The following is a 25,782-nucleotide window of genomic DNA, read 5'->3' on the forward strand; positions in this document are numbered from 1 at the left end:
CGGCTTTTGACCCCTGCCTGTTTCATGAATAAACCGTTTGGATTTAGACTTTTAACTGTGTGTCTCTGGCTTGTGCTTGTGGGTTCCTGCCTATTCTGTGTCCAGTGATGTTACACCACGATCGTTCTATAAACCCTTAGTAAACCTTAAGCATAGTGTTGTCACATCATGAAAACACATTGATCTGTCAGTGATTTGTTATAATGTTTTGGAAGGCCCTTCGAATGTTACGTGTAATATGTTACCACGCTCTGCCGTGTTCTCTGCTGCGTCTGGTGACAGGAGACCCAGCTAAAACGGCAGAAGGTTATTGATTCGCTTTGCTTGTGTCGCTGATGGTTTACGTTTGGAAAAGAGAAGCGGTTGGATAGGGATCGGTCCCACTGCCTGCCTGCCACGCAGCAGTGGAGAAGAAACAGATTGCTGTGAGAAAACCAATTTAAATTATTCATCGTGATCTCTTTCTTCTCGTTGCCGGGTTTCATTGTCCTCTGGTCAACGTTTTGCTTTTTTTGTAGCACCCTTTCGCTCTCTTTATCCATCCCTGCTTCTGTCGCTCCCCTCCATCAGTGGTTCTCCTCATCAGTGCTCGGAGACGCTGCTTCATGACCAGATTGCAGACTCCAGGGTAGAACCACTCTGCCCTCATAGCTGCATATGAGCTCCAGTGATAGAGGAAATAAGATTTGTCCTCACTCTCATCACGAGTGGAGAATGCTGACAGAGCAATACTTCACCAACAGTGGCTGGGATTGTGTGTGTGTGTGTGTGTGTGTGTGTGTGTGAGAGAGAGAAAGGGTAGAGATAAAACATTATAACCGGAGCCCAACAATGACTCTGAATGGATGCACTCTGATGATGTTTGAAGCCACCACGCTGCAGAGGATGTTGTTTCCGATGCTGTTTCTCCATTTTAAAAGAATTGTATGATGTGATACCATCATGTTTTGTGATAGTGTGTGTCACATTGTTGTAGCTGCCCTCCAGTGGTTTCACTGTCCACCTGCTGCAGTGATGTACAGGTGGGCTCCACGACGCTGTGACATCACTGCTGGGTTAGGGTTATATCTCTGACCACACACACTGACCAAAATTATTAGGGCCCACAGATGGTAATCCCATGTTGCCCCTGGAGGATACACTGTCTGTGGAAAGGAATGTCTGTATGACATTTTGCTCCAATCCAATCAGGGGATAAGAGTGAATAGGGACATTACTGATCATTATGTATAATGCACATATTGGTAATGAGTAGTGGAATCTGCAGAATGACAAGTATAGTTAACATACAGTACTATTCTTGTCATGCTGCAGATTCCACTACTCAACCCCAGATGGGAATGTCTGACATATATGACAGGGCTTATGCAACCCCTTCCCCTTTACCAGTGGTGCTGGGGCTTAGTGGTTAGAGTGCCTGTCTTGCTTGCCACTGCTCTCCTAAGGCAGAAGAGTAGTGGTCTGTGTAGACTTTTACATCTGCTCGACTGAGCAGGTGATTGGCTGCAATCTGACCTGTACATCTCTGGCACCCTGGAGCTTTTTCAACCCATCCCCTATGACAGGAGGCTGTGTACCAGCAGCTCCAAATGTCACACCACAAGAACAGTTTCTTCTTAGTCTATATCGATGACATTTAATGTCTGGGATTGTTCAGGTGCCGCCGGAAATTCCGGCAAACATTCCTCATCTCTGCAGGGTGAATCCAGACAGCTAGCTAGACTATCTGTCCAATCTGAGTTTTCTCTCGCACGACTAAAACTACTTTTCAACGTACACGTGTTCCACCAAAACTAGTTCCTTCTCTGGGCTATTTTGCAGAGGCACCATGGCTCCATCCGGCATTTAGCACCGCCCAAAGACGATTGTGATTGGTTTAAAGAAATCCCAATAAACCAGAGCACATTTTTCTCCCATCCCGGAATGTTGTGTGGACTAGCCAGACCTTGCTCCGCAGCGCTGTGGAGGAAGGTCTGGCAAAGCGAGACTAGTTTCTTCCTGACTGCAGTGGTAGCAGTAGGGAAGTAACACTACCGCTACCAGTAAATACTCCAGGACCCCGGACTATTTACCTGACCACGGCACATATTGTTGCATATTTTCTGACCTTTCTGCACCTTGCCTTAACTGCCTAATCCCCCCTTCTTTTCCCGTTTGTCTTGATGATACATTTGCGACGTACCCAGGGTCCTAGGGTCATCGTTACTTTATGGGAAAAGGGTCATAGTGTAGTTTGTATGGCTGCACATGCAGTCTTTCTGTCGTCGGTCTGTTTTTGCCCGAGGACAGGTCTGAGATCCTGCTCCAACACACACATCACCGGGGCGGTTTAGCCAGATACAATTTACCCAAGTTCTAAGTGCACCCTTAGAGTAGACTGAGCCAATAAAACAGAGTACAAAGCCAATAAAAGTTATATATGCAGCCGCTTTGTTTGCAGTCTCCCATCCACCACTGGTATGTTTTAGCTATAATGTGCTTGTTAAGTCAAAGGCAAACTGTTATGAACAGCCTAAAACTAAAGCTGTTTGTAGCCTAATTAGCCCCATAAATATTAGTCACACTCTTGTAGACCTTCTCTGTCCTAACCTCTCTCCACCTCATGTTTCTTCCTTATGTCTCTCTCGCTTCTCCCTCCTGCAGATATTTTGTACTGGACCCAGAGGTTGGTCAGCTTCAGTATTATCTGAATGAACTCAGTAAAAGCCAGCGACCTCCCAGAGGGTCTCTGCCTCTCCTTGGAGCAATGGTGGTCTCCAGCGCCGACTTCCCCTACATGTTTACTTTTCAATCCACTACTGGGGATTCCTACAAACTCAGAGGTAAGAGAATGTGTCTTTATGTCTTGGCCAATGACAGACATATAGTGAATATGTTTTTGTCATTGGTACTGCATGTCACTGTCACACTGTGAGAAGCTTAATGTCAATTTGGGATTTTCTTGTATAGCCCAAGTTGCTATTCATCAAACACTTTAAATCATGGATATTGGAGTTTGCATGAAGTAGGCCAGGGTGCGGGGAGAATGCGTGGGATTTCCCCCTTTCTGGTCTACATATTCCTGCCTCTGCTGAATTATCTGTATTCCCCGGTCGGGACTAAATGTTCCCCCCCTCAAAGTGATCAATGCTACTTCACCAATAGATATTACATACCTAAAATAGAAACTAAGTAACGTGCTGTAACACAATGCCATAGAACTATAAAATCAGAGCAGCAGGTTGCTGCTGTGTTGTATTTAGCCGCTACAGAGCTCCAGGACGCCGGCTACCAGCTGCAGTTGTTTAGCCGCCAGTAGGTGACTGTGAGCCGGGTACAGGCACCGCCAGATGACGCTCCTTTCAGGGGCTGTGGTAGTCGAGTAGGCTTTCAAAGAGTTTGAAAAAAGAAATTTGTCCTTTCAACTCTAGGTGTTTTTGGACACCGGCAGCTGGTCCCTCTACCTCCCTCCCCGCTGCAGTAGACTACTTAGCCGGGAGGACAGCTAGCTAACTGTACTGCCAGCGGCAGGGAGTGAGGCGGCCCGACTGGCCTGCTTGCGTCATTTTAGCGTTTCTATTTTCGGTGTGAATGCAAACAGAAAAGAAGGTGCCTTGTAGTTCTCGGAGGAGCTAACCAGTGGGCAGTTCCTTTCAGAGAGTCCCCAGAACGGTTTGGTCCAAAACAACACCTATTGTTGGTTATATCCCTTTCAGACCCATTCACCATACCTCGCAACACAAAAACATATAACTCTTTGACGTTCAAATGTCAGCTTTCTCTCGAATGGAAGGGAAAGCAATGTGAAAAGATAGCAGCACACAATGCTCTCAAAAACTCTTTGTTAGCATGGGGGAGCCTTCAGGTCAGCACTGTTCTTCAAGGGTGCACTGGAGTGATATTGGACACAGCGCTACAGTGTCCCCTATGCCTGTCATTTGTCTTATGTGTCAACAGCACAGAGAGGAATTGAGTGTGAATGTTGTTGTCAGCAAATCTCTGCACACAGGGGACAGGGAGACGAAATCTTACAGGGCGGTACAGTACATGCATAAAAATGAAAGGAATAAAAGTACAATACAATACAGTTCACTATATACATGCTGACATACTCATAAGATCAGGGCCGTCGGATTTTGCTCAATGTATGTGTGTAATTTTCTGCCACTAGAGGTCTTTCAATCAAAACAATAACAAAAGATGGTGCAATGCCGTCATCAGTGTTGGGAAAGTTCACTTTCACAAAAATTTTAAAATGAACTAGTTCAGTTCATAGTTCATACTTCAACATTTTGAACTAAGTTCACAGTTCCAAAAATGAACTAGTTCATATGTTGGTTTGTTTTGATGACGCATGCGGCGGTGCGACACTGGTGGCTGGTGTTGCCAGATTAGGTGTTACGGTGTGTTTTAGCCGGGTTTTCGCCTGGAAGGCTCTATAGAAATCTGGCAACACCTATCTATAGAAATCTGACACCCTATTGAACGAGAGAGCGTGCTGTTCACAGACACCAGAATGAACGAGTTCACAGTAACGTTCATCAGGCATTAATACAGTACGTTCAGTTCATGTTCGCCCAAAATATGAACGAGTTCATGAACTATCGTTCAATGAACGCGTTCGGGCACAACACTGGCCGTCATTGCAGTCAGCTTCTCCCGATAAGGATTCCTTCAGTGTTTATCATTCAGGAGGTTTTCATCCGATGACTAAAACCCTTCATCCGGATAAAATAGAGTGTTAAAACTCACCAAGATCTAAAAAGTTTATTGTAAAAAATGTGGTTTAAAACTGTATAAAATGTCAATTTATGACAGCTTCTGGCAGACAACTACAGTGCTTGCACAATGGGGATATGACGTCATCGATGGGTGGTTTTTAGACATTTTAGTGGTGAAAAGTTATACATACTACCTTTAGAAGGTTGACGAGAGGTGAGCGTCTTCACAGACCTTCCTCTTCTCATCACTGACGCCTCCGAGACTGACATGGGTTATTTGAACGGATATCAATCGCCCACAGTTTTGGAAGTAAAAACACCTTTTGGTTTACTTTCGTACAAACATAATCGGTGTTGTTTTTTGCGTTTGTTCTGAAACTTTTCCTGTCTGGAGTGCACCTCTTCAAACTCCATTATACTCCAGAAACTGTAGAACCAGGGGGACTTCCACACTGTTGAATACAAATGACCTCACTGCCTTGTATACAAACCACTTAAGGCATCCATATTTCAGAGAAAGCATCAGAGAAAAGCTCCAGACCTTTCTCTGCATCTGCATCCATCAACCAAATCTCATCACTTCCATCGACCCACCCAGTTTGGCTGCTTAACATGTCTGGGTCAAAGCGGCAGCTAGACTAGCATACAGCCCAGACATTCTTTTCTTCAGCTACTTAGGCATTCGTCAACCAGATGGGATGGATCCTGTAGCCTAATCCCTCCAGCTTGTTCTGGGTGGGCCCCAGGGACTCCTCTAAATTGGACCTGCCTGGACTTGTTTTCCTCTGCAAGGATGAGGTGGGGACCTCCATCAGATGCTGAACCACTTTTAACGTGAAGGAGCAGCTGTTGTTCCCAACCCTATCTGTAATGGTACGTGTCCGTAAAGGCGTTTACTTCACCAAAGGGATCACCACGCTTCCCAGCATTGCACGCTAGTGGTATCTCTACTAGCAGTTTCTCTTCAATGGCCACTGACAAGCAACGAAAACAGGCTCCACCCTCCTACAACCCCGATGGCGGCACCTGATTGGGCGAACGCTTCACCTGGGGCTGTCTGATTTCAAAACAGACCAAAATGGTGGCTCGTTTGGAAAACGTTCTCGCATTGTACAAAAACAGCCAATGTAGTTGCTGAATCTGTCTTCATTTTAGATCAACCACAGTCAGTTTAAAAGAGTTTTGTGTGTTTTTGAAAGGCGGCGATTATATTTATTTGCATAAAGTAGCCTAGATTCAACTTTATGCGAATAAGGAGTGGGCAACTCGGCGCCCTGCTTCTCCATAGTCACTGCAACACTACCAGAATGCATTGCACGGCTGCTCACATCGAGATGAATGGGAAGCACTAGGGAAAGAGTCTCTTTTAAAATTGAAACTATATATTTTTGAGGTGTTTTTCGTTACCATCGTCATTAGGAACCAATGGAGCTCTGTACCAACTCCATAAGGAAGTAAGGAAGTCAGAAATAATGTAAAGTACTTACACATTGTTGATTTTGGTGTTTTTTGATGGGATACTTTTTACAAAAACAAATATAGAATAATACCAGGCTGACCCTTTAAGAATATAAATCACGTTTGGAAAGGGAGACCTTTAGTTAATCAGGCACCTTATTTGAAAATATCTATATAAATGAGAGGAAGGAAGGTCATATTTTGGTTCCAGTTAAGTGGTTAAAGTTTCATCTTCAGTTAAATGTGATATGTGAGTGCGTCTTGCACCTTTGAAAGAAGCTTTTTGCCATCAGGAGTAGGGCTGGGCAATATATCGATATTATATCGATATCGATATATGGGACTAGATATCGTTTTACATTTTGGATATCGTAATTTCACGATATGGCACGTGTTGTCTTTTCCTGGTTTTAAGGGCTGCATTACAGTAAAGTGATGTCATTTTCTGAACACACCAGACTGTTCTAGCTGTTCTATTATTTGCCTTTATCCACTTTGTCATTATATCCACATTACTGATGATCATTTATCTAAAATCTCATCGTGTAAATATTTTGTGAAAGCACCAGTAGTCAACCCTACAATATCACAGCAATATCGATATTGATGGATTTGGTCAAGAATATTGTGATATCTGATTTATTTCATATTGCCCAGCTCCTACGTCAGGGTCTAAAAGGAGCGCAATTCTCAGCTTGCATATCATATCTGAACACTGCTAATATGATTGGTTTCAGAGAGTCTTTAACTTCAAAATAAGGCGAATGCCTTCAATGAAATAAAAAACACATTCAACGATTCACTTATTTCCCATTAACACTTTTAATTCCCTGACTTTCTTTTGCACAAAAAAACATTGGTGGCTATCATGGTTTTTGACCTAAAATACAGTTCTATGCAATAAGCAGGCAGTTGAGAAGGGTCAGTAAAATGCAGAACAGACCAAATACACCACTGATTGAGGTGTGTGTGTGTGTGTGTGTGTGTGTGTGTGTGTGTGTGTGTGTGTGTGTGTGTGTGTGTGTGTGGGGTGTGTGTGTGTCTGAAGTGATTGGCTGAGCCCAGGGGTCACAGTTGTGTGAATTGCTAATCTCCATACGTGACAGCTGTGATTTCCTTTCCCTCTCACACGTCCATCTCGCTCCCTCACTTTCTTTGTCCCACTGATGGCTTTTTGACGGAGCTGTGTTAAATTTAGATGAGATATTTTTAGCACTCCTTCTCTGTGTAGCCTCACAAAGCTTTCATCTCTAACTCGTCAGCTGCAAAACAAAGATAAAACCCGTCCGTATCATTGATTTTTCATTGCAACATCGTTACTTTACAACTCAACTCCATATACAATACAGGTTAGAAAAAACATTTTGATTCATGCTATCCCTCTAACCTTATCCCTTACACTACCCCCATCCCTTCCTCCACCTTCTTCCTTAACACCCCCCCCCCCCCTCCCTTCTTCCGCACTTGTGACTTTATAACGATTTAGATCTTTAATTTCCTCTCAAACACATCGTGACCATATGTTCCATCAGAGAGGCAGGTTTGGCCTTTATACAAGCGGTACGGAGTTGTTGTGGAGGCAGAAAAATATCTTATTATCTGAGTTAAATGTAACTGGACAGAGTTTAAAAAAAAAAAAAAAAGAGTACAAGTAGCAAAGTGACTTGGCAAGGAGTCAGCTCAATCCATGTTAGTGTCCAGAAGCAGCCCTAACAAAAGCCCGGCGATGGCTCCAGGAATGTTGCACTCTACCGGAAATTACAGAAAGTGCTTTATTCAAGAAGCCGGAATATTGGGTACACACACAATACTTGTTAGTAGGATCAATTCATTGCTGTTTTCAGTGTTTTTAATGAAATTTGTCGACAATTGGAAATAAATGCACTGATAATAACTGCCGTAGCCTTGGATGTGGGTTTTTATGCCCTGGCTCAGGGACAGACGGCAGGAAACACTCACACTGATGCCGTGTCCCCGTGTTCTGTTCCTGTTAGCACTGGACGCCCAGGAGCAGGAGCTATGGATGACTCAGCTCCAGCTGTGTTCCCGACGCCACTCTGACAGCAGCGCCAAGGTACACACACACACACACACACACACACACACACACACACACACACAAACACACACATACACATAGTGTGTTTCAATCTCTTTGTGGGGACCCGTCATTGACATAATGCATTCCCTAGCCCCTTACCCTCACAACTAAATGTCTAACCTTGACCCTTACCCTAACCTTAACCATCACAACTAAATGTCTAACCTTAACCCTTACCCTAACCCTAAGCATAACATATTTCTATCCCTAATCCTAAAACCTAGTCTTAACCAACAAACACCCCTTTAAACTTGTGGGGTCCATTATTTTGGCCCCACAAAGCTGTCTGGACTAGGGCTGTCCTCGACTAAAGAAATTCTTAGTCGACTAACACTTAAACGATTTTGTCAACTAATCGATTTGAGTGGTGGTTAAGACTAAAAAAGCACAATATAAATGTAGTTAATTAACCATCTGTAAAACTGAGTTTCTCCACAATTAATCCTGCAAAAGCACCACTTTAAATCTTGTGTTTACCATAAATGTGCTCAGAAGTTTCTTGGAAATAAGTAATTAAGCATGAATAAGCATAAAAAATGACTAATCGACTAAAGAAATCTTAGTCGACTAAGTCCAAAACAACCGATTAGTCGACTAATCGACTAAGAGGTGGCAGCCCTAGTCTGGACCCCACAAGTATACGGGACTCCCGGTTTTTGGACCCCACGAATATAGTTGAACAAGAACACACACACACAAACTAACTAACTAACTAACAAACAAACTGTGACATATGATGTGTGTATATGCCCCCAAAGAGAGACTCCAAAATGCAGAGTAAAGGGGAGCACCTTGTGACTGTTTGACCGTTTACATCAATCTTTCCGTATCGATCCGGCTCTCTTCTCTGCCTCCTTATTGGATTACAGCTGTTCCAAATGTACAGAGAAGTGTACATTTGGCCAGTTAGACAGGTCTGGTTTCTGGACATAATGGAGCCCGACTATATATCCACTCACTATATGTTCCAGTCCAGCTGCACATTACCGCAAAGGTAATCTTATTCAGCATTTCAGCGCCGCTTCCCTCCTCTGTTCTCACACAGCGGGTGATGTCACTAATGGCTTGTGCTCCCTGCCACCATGTTGACCTTTGAGGTACATTAAAGGTAATGCTTCCTCTGGGTTATGATGTGTGCTGTGACATTAAAAGATTAGAGCATTTTGTCTCTTTGAAATAGACAAGCTTCAGAAACACAAGCTGTGCACGTTGATGCTGTTAGTTTGTTTTCTGACTAAACCAAACCACCCATTGACTCCATCTCACTGCTAAAAGCCTCCAAACAGAAGCATCTATTCAGTCCTTTTCAAACACAGCAAATCCAAGAGCCTAATACCTTCTGCACATGGTCAGTTTAAAATGCTCCAGCGTGGGCTTGCATCTGAATTTGTCATGTCTATTAATTCTTTACCTTCAGAAATATGGATTTTCAAATGTACAACATTTTCCGGTTGCTGTCATTCATTTGACAGATTGGTATGTTTGGAAATGACAGGGCCTTTAGCTTAACATCGGACTGCTTAGCTGCAGTTCAGAATGGATACAGCTAAACTGGAACTTACAGGGGTTTTGAAACCCAGCTGCGTGCTAAACTGGACCTGATTGCCTTGTCAAAGCGAGCACAGATTCAGCTGAACTGCAGCTGAACCTGAGGGCTATACTACGAAGTGAGATTGGTGGAATAGCGAGGTATGTTGAGCCTAATTGCCAGAGTTTCTTTTAACCTGGCTAGATCCATGGCAAATTCTGCTGCACACATAACCTTAAAACAAAGTGGACGATAACGTTTATCTTATCTAATCTTATCTTAAAGGTCCCATGGCATGAAAATTTCACTTTAATTTAACATTAATATGCGTTCCCCCAGCCTGCCTACGGTCCCCCAGTGGCTAGAAATGGCGATAGGTGTAAACCAAGCCCTGGGTATCCTGCTCTGCCTTTGAGAAAATGAAAGCTCAGATGGGCCGATCTGGAATCTTCTCCTTATGAGGTCATTAGGGGAAAGGTTACCTCCCCTTTCTCTGCTTTGCCCGCCCAGAGAATTTGGCCCGCCCATGAGAGAGAGAGAGACATCATGGCTTTCAAACAAGCGAAGTAGCAGTTGGTCAAGGCCTCACCCCCACCCTCCACCTTGCCCCCCCCACCCCCCACTCATCAATAGCTACAGACACAGAAATGGCACATACTAATGCTAAGTTTACACATGGCCGGCTATTTTCATAAACGGTCATTTCAACCTCTCCGTTTTTAAAAATAACATTGTGCACAGCTGTCAGTTTTCAGAGAAGTGTTTGTTTATACAGTATGTACCCGTGTATATATGCCGTCAATGCAGTCAAGAGCATGACAAACCTGTAGGTGGCAGTGTAACGAGAAGCTCAAGCCCACGTTAGCCAATCAGGATCCCGAAAATAGCAACAACAGCAACCAATCACGTCCTCTTTCTCTCTTTCGGCTGCCTAAACCTCCGTTTGTCTCAGTTTACATACAAACGTGCAAACAAAGATTCAAAAATCTCCACTCTGGCCGGAGTTTTTAGAAAGATTCGGTTTCAGAGGCGAATTCTCCGTTTGCGCGTAAACGAAGGGTACAAACGAAGGGAAATGGCTCAGTTTGTAAAAAGAACCATGTACGTGTAAACAGGGTCTAAGGAAAGCTCATTGTGGGACTGGCTCTAGTGGCTGTAATTCTGCACCAAGGCTGAATTTTGGGAAAGGACTTCAGATACAGTATTAGGGGACCACTAAGGTCTATATAAAAGAGACTTCAGATACAGTATTAGGGGACCACTAAGGTCTATATAAAAGAGACTTCAGATACAGTATTAGGGGACCACTAAGGTCTATATAAAAGACTTCAGATACAGTATTAGGGGACCACTAAGATCTATATAAAATAGACTTCAGATACAGTATTAGGGGACCACTAAGGTCTATATAAAAGAGACTTCAGATACAGTATTAGGGGACCACTAAGGTCTATATAAAAGAGACTTCAGATACAGTATTAGGGGACCACTAAGGCCTATATAAAAGAGACTTCAGATACAGTATTAGGGGACCACTAAGGTCTATATAAAAGAGACTTCAGATACAGTATTAGGGGACCACTAAGGTCTATATAAAAGAGACTTCAGATACAGTATTAGGGGACCACTAAGGTCTATATAAAAGACTTCAGATACAGTATTAGGGGACCACTAAGATCTATATAAAATAGACTTCAGATACAGTATTAGGGGACCACTAAGGTCTATATAAAAGAGACTTCAGATACAGTATTAGGGGACCACTAAGGTCTATATAAAAGAGACTTCAGATACAGTATTAGGGGACCACTAAGGCCTATATAAAAGAGACTTCAGATACAGTATTAGGGGACCACTAAGGTCTATATAAAAGAGACTTCAGATACAGTATTAGGGGACCACTAAGGCCTATATAAAAGCATCCAAAGAGCAGCATGTCATGGGACCTTTAATAATGACAGCAGGAGTTATATTGCATCTGAGGCTGGTTGTGTTTGCATGATTTGAAGTGTGATAGCGTTGTGTCTTGTAATAGCTCTTCTCTCGCTATTTCATCAGCAAGTGCTGCTGACTCACCGTCCCCTGAGAGAGACACACGTGTGAGTGAAGCACGATCTGTCAGTATGTGTGAGAGCATCTGAGTGAGGGATAGGGAATGAATTGGAAGACACTGAGACCTGAGACCTCTTTATATATCTTTATATATATACTTGCTTGCAAGAGATGTTAAAACACTTGAACACATGACCTTATATTACTTTTCCTGATAACCTTGTGTGATTAATGACCGTAAATAATGTTACATTGTTACAGAGCTGCCAGACCTCTTTTATTTTGGTATTAGGACTTATTGATCCGTGGCTTATAAGGAACCCTTGTTCTTAAAGGGATTCAAAGATGGGAACCCTGACTACTCCAAATAAAAGGGAAATGTTGCTGCTTGGCTTATCACTCTACAAACTAACCTATAGAGTATGATCAGCTGATTCTGCAGCTCCCCTCGGCTTTACAGAGCATTTGAACCTTTAGGGTATTGTTTATCTGTCCGGCCCGCAACTTTACTGTTCTGGTTCCCTCTCATTGCTCTCATAGTCTGACTGCAGATCGGAGGTATTCATATTCTAGGAAAGGGATAAAGACAGAGGAAATAGTTGTAGTCCCTGCTGGATATGTGGCAGACATTGATCACAGCTCATTAACCACGCTGAGATGTGCACGGGCGGAGATGTGCCCGTGGATCTGCTCTGCAGGAACAAAGTCAGGAGTAATTACCTCCTGGGGTCACAGAGAAAAGCTCATCATCTCTCTTTCACAGACTAGCCCTTTCCCTCTGTGCCTTTCTTCCTTTGATCTCCCTTTCTTCGTCATCCAGAAAAAAAGTCAAACAATCTCACACTGTCCTCTTTTTCACAGTTTTACTCTGATGTTCCTCTCTTCCCTCTTTTATCACCCTTCAACTACCTTTCTCCCTCCATTCAAATTCGCCCTGCCTACGTACTTTAACCTCTATCTCCTCCCAACCAGGGCTGGTAGTCTAAAGCTCCTTAAAGCCAAAACGTGACAATACAGCTGTATGCTGATACCTCGCCAGAATCATGCAGCATGTATGTGCCAGAAATTCCGCCGGATGTCCCCCATTTCACCCGGATGTCCGTCACCTTCCTCTTTCTTTGTGTTGGCGTTCTAACCTCCGGTGGATTTCTGAGAACTATGGTTAACTGCTCCTCAGATCCAAACAGCTAGCTAGACTATCTGTCCAATCGGAGTTTTCTCTCGCACGACTAAAACAACTTTTGAACGTACACACACGTTTCACCAAAACAAGTTCCTTCCTGAGACTATTTAGCAGATGCACCGTGGCTCTGTCCGGTGCTTAGCACTGCCCAATACGATTGTGATTGGTTTAAAGAAATAAATAAACCAGACCACATTTTTCTCCCATCCAGGAATGCTGTGTGGACTAGCCAGACCTTCCTCCGTAGCGCTGTGGAGGAAGGTATGGATGCTGCGGTCACCTTCATTAGCAATAATTAGTGTCTGTCTGTGTGTAGGTGACAATCCAGGCTGAAGGGCAGCAGAAGAACCTTGTCAACTCTGTTGAGCCCCTGTCCCCCCGAGGTGGACCCCTCTCTTCTCTGGATGAGGTAACATGTCAAGTAGTGTGTATACAGCACAGATAAGTCAATGAATGCCAAGCACACTGCAATAATCCTTATTTATCAAGCTAAGATTCGGTTGTGTTCACAGCTGGTTGATCCAAACTGTGCTACTGGACATTCTGTTTGCCTTTTGTAACTCTTAAGACAGCATACGCAACTGCTTACTTTAGTGGCACTTTATTCCACAGGTTACTATTTGATCTAATGTCTGCTCCGTCTAACTACATCTCTCTCTGTTTGCGTCATGGAATTAGCACCAGTCAATGCTTTAGCTGACTTTAGTGTAGAGATGGATTGTATGAAGAATAACAGGTCAGACAGGGATCAGTGAGGCATTAAAAAAGTCAACCGTGGAACCAGATGAGCACACCTGTATCACTGCTCATTGTACAGGTAAACTAAGTGCATGTAGAACCTGAAGTTAAACCTGGAGGTCAGTGTCTAAACAGCGATGAGTGCTAAAAGACAGTTTGGGTTGTAAGTTAAACGTTGGCCTCGTTTGGCTAACCTTTGGATCTGTTAACAATATGTCTGATTGTCTGAATGTTCCTTAGCCCTTTTTGTTTGAGTCGCCGTGTTCCGAGATGTCAGCTATAACTCTGAGGAGTATTATCAGAAACAATATAGCTATGAATACAGCTGTGAAAATAAAACCCATCTTATAATGTAACACTCCTCTTTGAACCAGGACCTGGCTTAAGCCAAAACGAGCAATTTCCAAGGAGATAAGAGTGCGAGAGTGCACTAGTTGATGTGCTATGTTGCATGAATGCCCTGGGGGATCAGCGTTAACACTATTTCAGGCACAATCATTTGCCTGCTCACTCTTCTTTCTAACGTTTGGGTAGAATAATATCTAAGGATTCCCTAGCTGCTGTTTTTCACCTGGCAGTGATGGCTTTACCATGAGTATGTAAATCTCTCTGCTCTGTCCAGGCAAACGACAAACCACTTGAAGTTCATCAGTGCACAGGTGACAGTGCCATTATATCCACCAATAGTTCAATGCTACACCTAGCCAAGCCAGGATCTTAGGAGCACTGAGTGATGTGTGGTGTTGAACAAGAGCTATTTGTCTTCAGCCACCTAGGCACACAACACTTTTTAAAGGTCCCATATTCTGCTTATTTTCTGCTTCATACTAGAATTTTGGGATTCCACTAGAACATGTTTACATGCGTTAATGTTCAAAAAACACATTATTCATTTTACATACTGTCAGTCTGAATATACCTGAATATACCTCTGTCTGAAATGCTCCGTTTTAGCACCCCCTCCTGTATTTTTGTATTGTATTTTTAAGACCCCCTCCTGAAAAAGCCCAGTCTGCTCTGATTGAAAAAAAATTGAATTTCTCCTTACGGAATCAAATATGTCTTCTTCTTAAAACTCGGTTAATTTAAAAAAAAGTGACAGTTGACTTCACAACTTCTGCGTCTGCGCTCTTGGAGTCTCTAAATCTGTATGTCACTGTAGCGGCATGTTCTACCTATATAAAGTATAGTTGTGATATCACAACATACGGAAGCCCTGACGGCTCTTTAAAAGGTACAGTATCTGAATACAGGCTGTGTGCAGTTTTCTGTGGATTGAGCGTTTTGATACTTTCACAGTATTTATATTCACCTCAACCTACTTTATAATAAAAAAGATGTGGAAATCTCACTTTTTTTTACTGTGGGTCAAACTGGAAGCATATTCTTCTGCTCACCTTCTTTTATTTCTTTCTTTCTTTCCACTTCCCATTGACCAAGGACCTTCTCCTTTTAAAGGCCACTTCTGCAGCCACTTTGAGCTGTCTGGGGGAGTGTCTCAGTATGCTGCAGCACAATGTTGTCCAGGCTCTTAACCAGAACCAGAACCAGAACCAGAACCAGAACCACACCCCTAGTCCCAGCCTCCCCCACAGCTCAGCTGGTCTGAATCAGGCAGCTCCCACAGACAGAGTCCGGCTGTGGAGTCAGCGCTGCAGCTCCAGTTTGAACCAGATGGAGCCCGGGGGCCTCCGGTCTAGCAGCCAGAGCCCGACTCACAGCTTCAGTGAGAGCCAGAGTCCCAAAGACAGCAGCTACAGTGGACGACCAGGAAGTGGCCACAACCACATCCACGGTCAGAGTCAAGGCCGCGAACATGCAGGTGAGTTGAGTGATGACTGGTCAAATTTAAATAATCAGTGAGGGAAAGGATAGTTATTTTTTTTTATCTCTTTGACATGTGATCTCTTTCTGGATACGCTATCTGAATCAAGAAGATGTAAATGAACAACGCTGTGCGAATGCAAGCAGATCGTCTGGAACCCCTTCTGGAGGTGGTCTGGCTCGCAGTGTCATTAGATCTCAGTTTAGTGTAATGACGTGCACCACAAGAGCTACCGCAGTCGCCTCTTTACACGGGAACATTATGCAGGAGAGGGATCGCTCGGCAATGCAAGACGAGGTTCATGTGTGCGATGGCCATGGCTGAGCTAGCACTGGTGCTAACGTGCTTCTCCACTGGCTCTCATAGTCTTCTTAGAGTAAGGTCAGCCTCGTAAGCAGGACGACTGGAAAGTAGCGAATGGCTGTCTCCATCTGCCGCGTGACTCTCACCTTGCATATCATAGTTTCTTACATCACATGTCTTCACCCTTTGTTAACAAATCAGCTCAGTCTGCTTAATTAATAAAAAAAAAGAAAGGCCCATGATCAGATGTGGACCAGCTGTCATCACTCTAACAGTTTAACAATAACTCTAACAATTTATGGAATGATGATTTTAGAGAGGTATATTGAAGGGGATTAGATCATTTAAACACTGTGGGTATAGCAAGACAATATAGTACAGCCACCTACCTACACCTACATATACAGTGCATTCAACGCGTGCTCATACCTAAACAACATTATAGGTTGATTTACGAAGACTCCCGAAACTATATGACATACGAGGTTCTATTTATTGCTGCACGTGGCGGTTAAATCATATGATTGTTTTATACAGGCACATTTTTAAACACGTAGTAAGCGTTGCAAAAATGAACTAGTTAAGTTTAAGAGACAAAAAGACTTAGTTACGGTAAATAAATCATCAGGGATGGGCTAAAAAATTTAACTTCTGTCTTTGGGGTGGCAGAAACTCAGTCCGTAGGGCCTTGGTGTGGGAACCAGAGGGTCGCTGGTTCAAGTCCCCATACAGGCTAAGTACAGAGTGTGGATTGGTAGCTGGAGAGGTGCTGAGCGAGTCACCGAACCCCCCAACTGCTCGGGGCGCCTGTCCATCGGCTTTGTAATTCGGGCCTGTGTGTAATAACTGTAATGGAATGAGAAAAAAAATTGAATTTCTCCTTACGGAATCAAATATGTCTTCTTCTTAAAACTAGGTTAATTTAAAAAAAAAGTGACAGTTGACTTCACACAGGAAATGGACCCTGGTCTCCTGGGTGAAGGTCCGGTGTTTATTTGAACCATCCACCACCCCAACCTTACGTGGAATTTGGCACCCTTACATTTCATCACCTCACTTCCTCGTTTGCTCTCCCGATAATTACTACAGCCACGAGAATTTGCCGCCTAACAAAAAACGTTTATGTCAGCCGTTATGAGCTGCTTGCATAATCAACCTATACGGTCGTTTTCTGGGTATGATACGTGGACTTCATCTGCAGACTCCAGTGTGAGAGAGGTACAATGCACTATTTAACGTTATCAATGACATGAATCCTTCAACATGGCACCAGGTCATTTTACCTGCCAGACTGGTAAGATATTACACACAGATTGAGCTGCTTGCACTATTGACCTAACCGGTCGTTTTTTTTGGGTCAGGACGGGCTGAGTACATTGTGTGTCCCGGTTTCCAACTCCACCCTGTTTTAGCAACGTTTCCCAACCATCTCCCACCCCCACCATCGTTTAGCCTCGAAATAAAAGAAAATAACAGATAACGGTAGAAAAACAATCTACCTATCTTGCTTGGAATCTGCCACTTTAGAGTATTTCTAAGCTGAAAAACAAGGATGACCCAGATGAAGGACAGAAACTGGAACGCAGACGCTCCCCTTTAACATGCACTTTGGAAGTGGGTGGAGTTGTGTCAGAAATCTGGCAAAAAAATCAAGCTGAAAAATATAAAACTACTAGGTCCCAGAAGTGAAGTCATAGACCCCAATGGCTCCTTGAGTTTCTCCATCAGCAGGATGTTTGCTTTCTATTTGTCTGTCATCAACCTTAGAGCTCACACATGGGAGACTGTGGAGTGGGAAGTGTCTTAAAATATCCTCTGGCTGCTGGTGTGATATGTCCCTTCATGAGCTCTCCAGGAGAGCACATTTACCAAACAGCAGAAAATCTTTTTTTGCTCTGTTTGTGTAACGTAACACAGCATGCGAGCAAGTTTGTAAAATGAACAAGAGGCATATTGATTTCATGACTGTTGGGCTTTTTTCGTACTTCTGTTGCGGCAGACTACTACTGTTTATGGTCCCCAAAGGATGATTCTTTTTGATTTAAGTAGGGCCTCAAGTTGAAATGTGTTCTTGACCAATCCTTTGGTCTAAGGCTATGTTTAGACGCAAACGATCTGAAGAGAAAACGCAAAAGTGCCGTTGAGTTCTCACTTTTTATTCTGCGTTTAGACGAGCGTTATGGGGGGCGAAATCTGCGTGCATATGGTGCGCGAGGTGAACAACAAAAGCTGACAATTTTCTCTGGACAGACGAGGAGGTGGTTATTGCTCCAAATAATGCACACACAGACACACACACACACGGCACAGTGTGATTTTACCCTTTAGACGGGAACGAGAAGGTGGAGCGTTATTAAGATTTCCACTCTGGAGGGTGGTTTCACTTTTTTTGCGTTTTTAAGCCCCAAAAATGCCGTCGCCGTCTAAACGAAAGGCACACCTGATAAAATATTTTGTAGTTTTCACCCGCAAGCGTATTCGTGTAAACTACTACTAGTACTTCCATCAAATTTGCCACGTTATTTTATGGTCCCCAGAAGACAGTTTGCTGATCCCAGACTTTTCCTCTAGCATCAGTATCAGGCAAACCTTGCTGTGCACAAGAAATATCTACCGGTAAATGCAAAATGGCAGCAGCTGTGAAATGTACTGTGTACATCCCCGCTCTCCAAAATGTGAACGTTTTGCACCTGAACACTGAGCTTTTATCCAGCCCCACCGGAGGACATACATTGTTATAATTTAAAGTATAAATGATTGTGTTGATGGCGATGCTTTAGATTTTTTCCTTTCCCTCCAGATAGTTCCACTGGACGGTCCAGATCTCTTTCTGAGAAGCAGGTGAAAAATGGTGCACAAACACCTCTCTCCTCCTCTTCCTGGCCATCTTCCACTCAAACGCACAAGGATCCTTCGGAGGTAATCCAAACCACATTTCTTTATTATACACCTCCTTTTTCATTATGCTTATTTTGCATCACACAACCTACCGTACAGTGGTACCATCATTCTCAACTCACTGTGCAATTCTCACTTGTTTTTCTCACAACTCTACATGCTTCTGTTGTTGCTTGACCCACTGGCCCCTGCTCACATCAGTTGGCACATCTGGATGGCCGTGCTTACTGATTTTGTGGCAGTTCGTAATACTAAGCCGTTTGTATGTTCAGCCCTGTGCATTATTTAAATGATCCTTTTCATTTAATTGCGTGATGCCTTCTTTTCAATCTCTGCCGCTTTTACGTGACATCTCGGTGTTTCCTGATTGGATTTCTTATACAATCAATGTTGTTGTCTAGCCTTGTCAGTACCACAAGCAGAGATGAAGCACCCACTCCACTCAGCCTCAGTATTTCTGAGCAGTTTACAACGGACTTTGTCCCCAAGCCTTTATTTTCTTTGACAATGAGCCAGTAGTTCATCTTGACTGATTATTCACGTCATAGCTGACTGCAGTAACGGTAGCCCTAGATGCTTTTTTTTATGATACATCAACATGCTTTTCCATGCTAGCACTGCGTTTGTGTGCAAAAGCGTCTCCCTGTCTCCATTCAGTGGGTGATGGGTAGGATTTGACTCACAAGGCTCTGTTCATTGTCTGACTCTTGTTCTCTTTGTGTTGCTCTCTTTTGAGCCAGGCTAACACTTTTGTAACAGACTGTGAATGTTCCTGTCGCTCGCAGACATAAAAAAGTAGGCAGACAAAAGTGTCGAGTTGCATCATGTAGTGCACTCAGGATTTTGTAGTTTAATTAGGATTATCATGGATCGCCCAGAGAATCAGTTTGGGAGAAGGCAGAAAAGAGTACTGGCAGCTTGTCAAAGGTAACGGTCCACAGTGAAAGCTCACGGTATGCACATAAGTGAAATGTAGAAGTGCTGGTACTGTATGCCAGCGAGTACTGGTTCACTTCGAACACTGATCCTCATCCCAATTTGTACAGCTGGAAGTCCTGTAATTGTGTCTCTCTATGACACTTCAGAATTATATTCTCTCTTTCTTCTTCTCTTTCCTCTCCCTCCCTACTGTAATGTCAATCCTAGTCCTGGACCAGACATCGCCTTAGTGAAGTATTGATGTCTGTTATCCTCTCTGCCTCTCTTTTTGCTCTTCTTTCTCAATAGGTCCTTCTGTATCCATCTGTTTCCTAACGCTGTCTGTAATAATGCAATTCAAGATACGCAATGTGATTTTTTACAAAAACTGCAAAATGGTTGTATTTAGGGTATCCACGTTTCTTTTATGTCTCTGCAAAATAACGCCAGTGTGCATGCTGTCAATGTGGTTCCAGTTGGGTTAGTATTTTTTTTTAAGATTATTTTTTTGGGGCTATTCCCTTTATTATTAGACAGTGACAATGGATATACAGGAAAGGGGGAGAGAGATGGGGGATGACACGCAGCAAAGGGCAGCAGGTCAGACTCGAACCCGTGCCGCTGCAAAGGACTCAGCCTACGTGGGGCAAACACTCTTTCTGGGTGAGCTAGAGGGTGCCCCACGGTTTGTATTTATATGTATCCGTATGAAAGGCAAGAGCAAACCGGAAGAGTAGTAACATGGAAGTGCAGGGCAGTTCTGCCCTGTGAAAGTTTGTGTTGAAATTAGAATGTCAAGGTAAAAGAAGCCAAATGCAAACTGGAAATGTCTTCATCAATCATATCAAAATAGTCATGCTGTTCTCATTCACTGTTTGTCTTATACCGAAGACGAACTTATAATTCAGTATAATTCTCATATAACATGATCGTGAGCCAGGATGTGCAGGTCTTGTTTTGACTCATTGTAACTTGCTTTTGTTAATGTTCTTGCTGCCAGGCCACGAGGAAACCATATGATTTGGAAATAAATTATTAAATAAATAAATAAAACTTGAATAATCAACCTAGCGTTATAGGCTAAAATTTATAAGGTCATAACATTGAACTGGCCTCAGTTCGTCTGTGCTGCACTTTTCTGATCCCCTGTCACACACACAACACGCACGCACCCGGGGTCATCACCCGCTGACCTGCGTGTGCGTGTTGCAGCAAAGTTGCATTTCTGTTAGCATTCTGGATCAAAGTCAAGGCTGAATGTCCTGAAATAGCCACAAAAGCCCTGAAAAGGTTGCTTTCATTTCTGACATCTTAATATGCAGAGTTAACTTTTCTGAAATGAATGCAACGAAAACGAAAATGCAGACGTAATGAACAGGCTTCAGGTGTCGCTGTCTCCCATCACCCCTCAGTGGGAACGTCTTGTTGCAGGGAAGCAAGCCTAACCCATTGGTGAGTTGCAACATTTTTAAATGTTGATGCAAGGAAAATATGCAATATGTATTTGTGATTTAAACCCCCCCTTTTTGTCGGCTGGTCCACAAGAATATTTTCAAATTTAAATTGGTCCGCAGTGCGTAAAAGGTTGGATACAGCCCTAGTTACTGGATGTAACTCTAGTTCTATGAATATGTACCTAGCCCTCTAACGGGCTTTGCTATTGGGTGCCGAGGCGGAACAACAGTGTTGAATTAAAGAGCTACTTATGAGCCTTTTGTGACTGTAAGCAACAAATATTAACTATTATGTATCTTTATGAAATCTGTCTATGGTCTGTATCTCTAAAGGAAACAATGTCACATAGTACTGCTTTCTAAAAGTTTTGGCTAGTTGGCTGGTTATGGCTAGCAAAGATACAGCAAGACCACTGAGACAAATATTGTACTGGTAAAAATAGTCCTTGGCATCACAACTAGCAAGACACAAAGTAGTGTTAATTTCGTGAGACGAGACGACCCTAAATATGTTCGTCAACAACCTTTTTTCCATAAAACCAGACGATGACGAGACTACGCCAATGTCCAAAAAAAGCTGACTAAGACTAAATTAACATGCATTATTGTTGACAAAAAAAGACAAGACTAAAATATATGTATGTATGTATTGCATAAAATAAAAACTAAGATAAAATCTCTCTTCATTTTCGTCTACAATCGTCTCTACTTTTTCATCATGAGATAGAATATTCAGCTGTTACTAGGGTTGGGTACCGAGACCCGGTGCTAATACGGCACCGACCGGTGCCTTAACGACCGGATCTACAGGACCGAATAGCAACGTGGATTTCGGTGCGACTTAAATGCCTACGCTTCTCTCTGATGCTCCTAAACGGACGTTAACGCACGGGACGCTAGTTAACACTACACTTGGCAGCAGGTAACGTTAGCCTAACGTTGGCTAGCAGCTGGAGTAAACATGGTTAAAATTCTGACAGCTAAACGGTGTAAAGGTTTGTCTGTATTTCACTGGAGAGGATTCCAACAGGGGAACGTACGACAGTCTGCAGCTGCCGTTGTCTGAAAAACAACACATGTTGCATTCACTTGAAGCCAGCCTCGTGCTGCATTCAAAGTTATTGTAAAATACCCTTTTCCCATCCAGTGGTTCTTTTTGTCGTTTAACAGGAATTTTCTGGTGAAATAAGGAAGAGGCTCGATATTTATATATTATATTATATATATTTATTTATATAACTATTTGACTGAAATGGTTATCAGAAATAATCTCAGAAATATTTTGTTATTTAAAAAAAGACTAACATGTTTTGACTAAAACTTGACTAAGATACCTTGAGTTCTCTTTTGACTAAAACTAGACTAAAATGACGAGACTTTTAGTCGACTAAAACTTGACTAACAAAAAAAGATATGTGAATGACTAAATACTAAAACTAACAAGGATATTTGGCACAAGACTGAGACTAAATTAAAAATAGGTGACAAAATTAACACTAACACAAAGTGTCACAGTTTGTGTCACAGTTTCCATCCTGTAAATTTCCCATGGTCCTTTGTGTGTTGCCACTGTGTCAGCAGAGTGACAGCTGGGTTATTTCTGTTGACCCCCCTACCATCTCTGATTGACACCACATATTATTCATTCATTTCATGCAGCAAGACCTTCTTCTGGCTCAATAATTACCTTTCTGATCAACTTAGGTTCCGTGCCATCAAACTGAAACACAATATGTGATGATAAAAGTTCATTATTCGTGCTTTTTTTAATCTTATTGCAAGGATACTGTCTTTTTCTGGAGCTCAGAATTCTTATTCCTTTTTGTGAATTGTTCTCTTTCATATTGCATGACTCTCTTTGGCGGTGTGCATGTTGCAAAAATATAAAAAAAAATAACTATATGAATAGAGACACGGCAGCTATCAGCCTACAGATACAAGTTAAACCTGACCTATATCTCAAAATCCTAAACCAGCCACTCCACTCATGCAGCTCCTTGTGAAACAGAGAGGACTGCTGGCCCTCAGTGCTGTTGCATTTCTCCGTCTCTGTGATTTCCTTCTGTGGAGGACCAGAGCAGTATAGAACAGCTGTACAGAGCTCTGCCAGCACCATTATCTGAGCCGTAAATATCACTTAGAGGGACCAGGACAGCACTTTATAACACCTAGATAGTAGACCCTCACATAATGAAAGAGGGGTGTGTGTGTGTGTGTGTGTGTGTGTGTGTGTGTGTGTGTGTGTGTGTGTGTGTGTGTGTGTGAGCAGCTCAAAGTGACTTCTTGCCTCCATCTCTCTTTTATCCTCCTTTCATCTCTAATACAGTATTTCTTTACAACACCAGGGGGCACCACCTAGCACAAGTCTGTGCATGACAGCTCTGTATGCTTGTCCATCATTTAGTTTGGTTTCATGAATTCATTTAAGATACTAAAATATATATAACCACTTTTTAAACACAGGTAATTTATTACATTTAATACTTGTGTTTTGTGGGACGTAGCATTTCAGAAGCAAATGTGGTGCTTTTGGGTACACCACGTTGATCTGATGGCTGACGTCTACAGGAAGCTTTAAGGCCTAGTCACACCAAGCCGATAATCGGCCGTTGGACAGTCTGGCGAGGTCAGTGACTCGCGTCTGTCCGGTGTGTTCCGTGCCGTCGTCCGTCGGAGGGGCTGTCGGCCTTTATTTTGGCCGACCTGACATGTTCAGTCGGAGGCAGGGCAGTCGGGACTTACCCGGAAATGGCGAGGGGAATGAGCCTGACTAGAGTCTCTCAAAATCCTTTGTTGAGCTGAAATGAAGACAGATTCAGCAACTGCATGGCCTATTTCTTGCTTAAAAAAATGTTTTCAGAAATATGTTTCAGTGAACTATTTTAGTACAATATGAGATTCTATTCTGAACGAGCCGCCATGACAGTCAGTCTTTGAATTTCCGGAGAAAACAAACCCATGTGACGCGTTCGTCCAATCAGGACGACAGGACGACGGACGACAGGCTAACAATGTAGCTGTGTCGCTGAGCTATCGGATAGATGGGATCAGCTGACGTGAGCAGCCGAGGAGAGCTGATTAGGTAATTGACAGCAGCACAGCAAGGAAATGATGAGTGAGCATGTGAGAGAGAAGTGAATGACAGGATGCATGAGAAATCAAACTACAGGCCCGTGCTCGCCAAAGATTAGCCTTCCTGACTGAACTCATGCTGTAGCTTCATTTCAAAGCGAGTTCCCCTCAATGAATGGACGAGGATGACAAATGACAAATAGATGGGATAACAACATTTTTTAAATGTTTTGTAACTAATAAGTAGACACACATAAAGTCCATTTATTCAGTATAGTAAGCCCATTGCAGCGCAGATGAGTTGAGCAGCTTTTGAATAAGGTACATCACCGGGATAATGATAATGTAAGAATCAGTCTGCCATTATGTTGGGCAGAGGAGCCGCTCCTGCACAGCAGCCTGCAGACAGGGTATCGTCAGAGGAGAGCAGAACATCGGGAGCGATGCTGTCTGTCTCTCAGCAGGGAAATCAAAGCAGGAAACACCTTCTTAAATGACATGTAGGCGTGGTGCAGCAGCAGATGTGTGTGTCAGGAGGCAGTGGAGTGTGACAGTCAGAGGAGGCTTGTTCCCCAGCGCTCGGTGACAACAACATACATAGTTTACTTAATGAAGCTTTTGGGTATGGTCCGTACCCCTCCGAGGTTTGGATGCACTGTACGCACACTGCATCAGCATGTATGAGCACAGTGAAGTGTACAAGAAGTGTACATGTTTTAAAAACAAACAAAAAAGGCTGTAGATTTCATTTTTATTCTTATAAGTACTGTTGTACTTGCTGTATTTGCAGTTTGGTGTACTGTGTGATGTTGTAGTCAGAAGTAATACACCTGAAATCTTCGATCAGAACGGGGTTGCGACAGCTGCCTGTATATCCTGTAACGTCTGGAATGTACTTTTTTTTTTTTTTTTAAGCAACTAACTTTAAACCTTAACCATTTTTTGTGCATGCATTGTTTTTGTCTGGTGCAACACCGGCATCGCCGCCGCTAGTTAGCTTAGCGTAGTGAATGGAATCCTATGTTGCCGGTTAGCATGTTGTGAGTAAAAGTGAGCCAACGAAAGACAAAAAAACAACCTAATTGCTTGCACTGAGACAAAAAATGTGTTGGCCCACCTATCTACAACAAGGGGAGACCGTGATAAGCCCTATTTCAACAAATGGTGGCGTGTTCCTTTAATAAGACTAAAAGGACTTTATTATGTACTTTATCGATCCACGAGGGGAAATTCATTTGCAATTTCCACCAACTGCGGAACGGCTGCGTCTCGGCTCCGCTGCGTGTTGGCTCCGTACTCCACCGTCCTTCAGTACCCACCAGGTGCGGATTTGTTGCGGAGGACCCGCGACATCTAGCGAATTCACGTATGATCGCGCGATATAACAGGATGTAGTTTCTGTAAACAGAACCACAAACTTGGCTTCAGGCCTGTCTCCGCCCATTATGACGTTTTCAAGGTATAGTGCAGGGAAATCTGATCTGCCGTGAGCACGGTGTATTTTATTTTGTTGTTTTATTTTGTTTCTGTGCTCGACTTCCTGTCCGGCACT

At 43.1% G+C, this 25,782-nt stretch overlaps 1 protein-coding gene across 1 annotated transcript in view; it reads left to right on the top strand.

Annotated features, from left to right (window-relative positions):
- LOC114557380 (oxysterol-binding protein-related protein 10) overlaps positions 1–25,782 on the top strand; it is a 49,119-nt gene that overhangs the window by 3,216 nt on the left and 20,121 nt on the right. The window contains exons 2-6 of the mRNA XM_028580810.1: positions 2,644–2,822; positions 8,153–8,232; positions 13,339–13,431; positions 15,201–15,582; positions 18,689–18,807. Coding sequence (XP_028436611.1) covers positions 2,644–2,822; positions 8,153–8,232; positions 13,339–13,431; positions 15,201–15,582; positions 18,689–18,807 — 853 coding nt within the window. The remainder of the gene's footprint in view (positions 1–2,643; positions 2,823–8,152; positions 8,233–13,338; positions 13,432–15,200; positions 15,583–18,688; positions 18,808–25,782) is intronic.

Source organism: Perca flavescens, chromosome 6, assembly GCF_004354835.1.
Source record: "Perca flavescens isolate YP-PL-M2 chromosome 6, PFLA_1.0, whole genome shotgun sequence".
Taxonomy (NCBI): domain Eukaryota; kingdom Metazoa; phylum Chordata; class Actinopteri; order Perciformes; family Percidae; genus Perca; species Perca flavescens.